Source organism: Antrostomus carolinensis, unplaced genomic scaffold (assembly GCF_000700745.2).
Source record: "Antrostomus carolinensis isolate BGI_N321 unplaced genomic scaffold, ASM70074v2 scaffold9507, whole genome shotgun sequence".
Classification (NCBI taxonomy): domain Eukaryota; kingdom Metazoa; phylum Chordata; class Aves; order Caprimulgiformes; family Caprimulgidae; genus Antrostomus; species Antrostomus carolinensis.
Genome location: NW_010328020.1, coordinates 1 through 648, shown reverse-complemented (window position 1 = coordinate 648; position 648 = coordinate 1). Strand labels below are relative to the sequence as shown.

The window sequence follows — 648 nt, the reverse complement described above, 5'->3', positions numbered from 1 at the left end:
ACACAGCAGGACCCCTGCGCCCGACGGCAGGTGACACGGGCACACTCAGCCTTGTCACCAACCTGCTGCTTCGCACCCACAAGTTTGGTTCCTTCAAAACCACTGTGACAAAGGACATCAAAAGCAACGCGGTATGCCAAAGCAGAGGTCCTAAAGCACTTCGTAAGGCTGCCTCCGCGCATGACAAAATCTTCAGCGGAGAAGAGAGTGAGATAAACTGAAGAAGAGGCATCGGGAAAGTAGGAGCAAAGCTAAAGGGAACTGCACTTTCCTGTGGGACTCCTGAAAGGGGCACGCACAACTACTTACTCTTTCTCTTGAAAAGTTTCATGAGAGATTTAAGCTTTGTGTTGATGAAAACCACCATTTTCAAGATGCTGAATGGCGATCCTGGAGTTTAAATCCCATGAAAAGGAGGAGCTGCAGAAAGGTGACTGTTTTCCAGAGTGAACCTGTTCAAACTGCACACCAGACTTCTCCAGGCTTCTCCCCTCCACCTTTCTTTCCTGAAATCACAACTTTAAATCTGCCCAGATCTTCCTGACGCACGAAACCATTTACAATTCTTTACCCTGAATTTCTCCTTCTCACATCTAACCTCGTGGGCTGAAGACAGCCAGTTTCAACGTACAAAACAGGAGGTGGAGG

The 648-nt window shown here is 48.1% G+C and overlaps 1 protein-coding gene across 1 annotated transcript in view; it reads right to left on the bottom strand.

Moving 5' to 3' along the window:
* The window catches only part of NHSL1 (NHS like 1), a 52,612-nt gene extending 52,245 nt beyond the window's left edge, over positions 1-367 (bottom strand). Inside the window, exon 1 of the mRNA XM_029085985.1 lies at positions 310-367. Coding sequence (XP_028941818.1) covers positions 310-367 — 58 coding nt within the window. The remainder of the gene's footprint in view (positions 1-309) is intronic.
* Between the last annotated feature and the right edge of the window lie 281 nt (positions 368-648).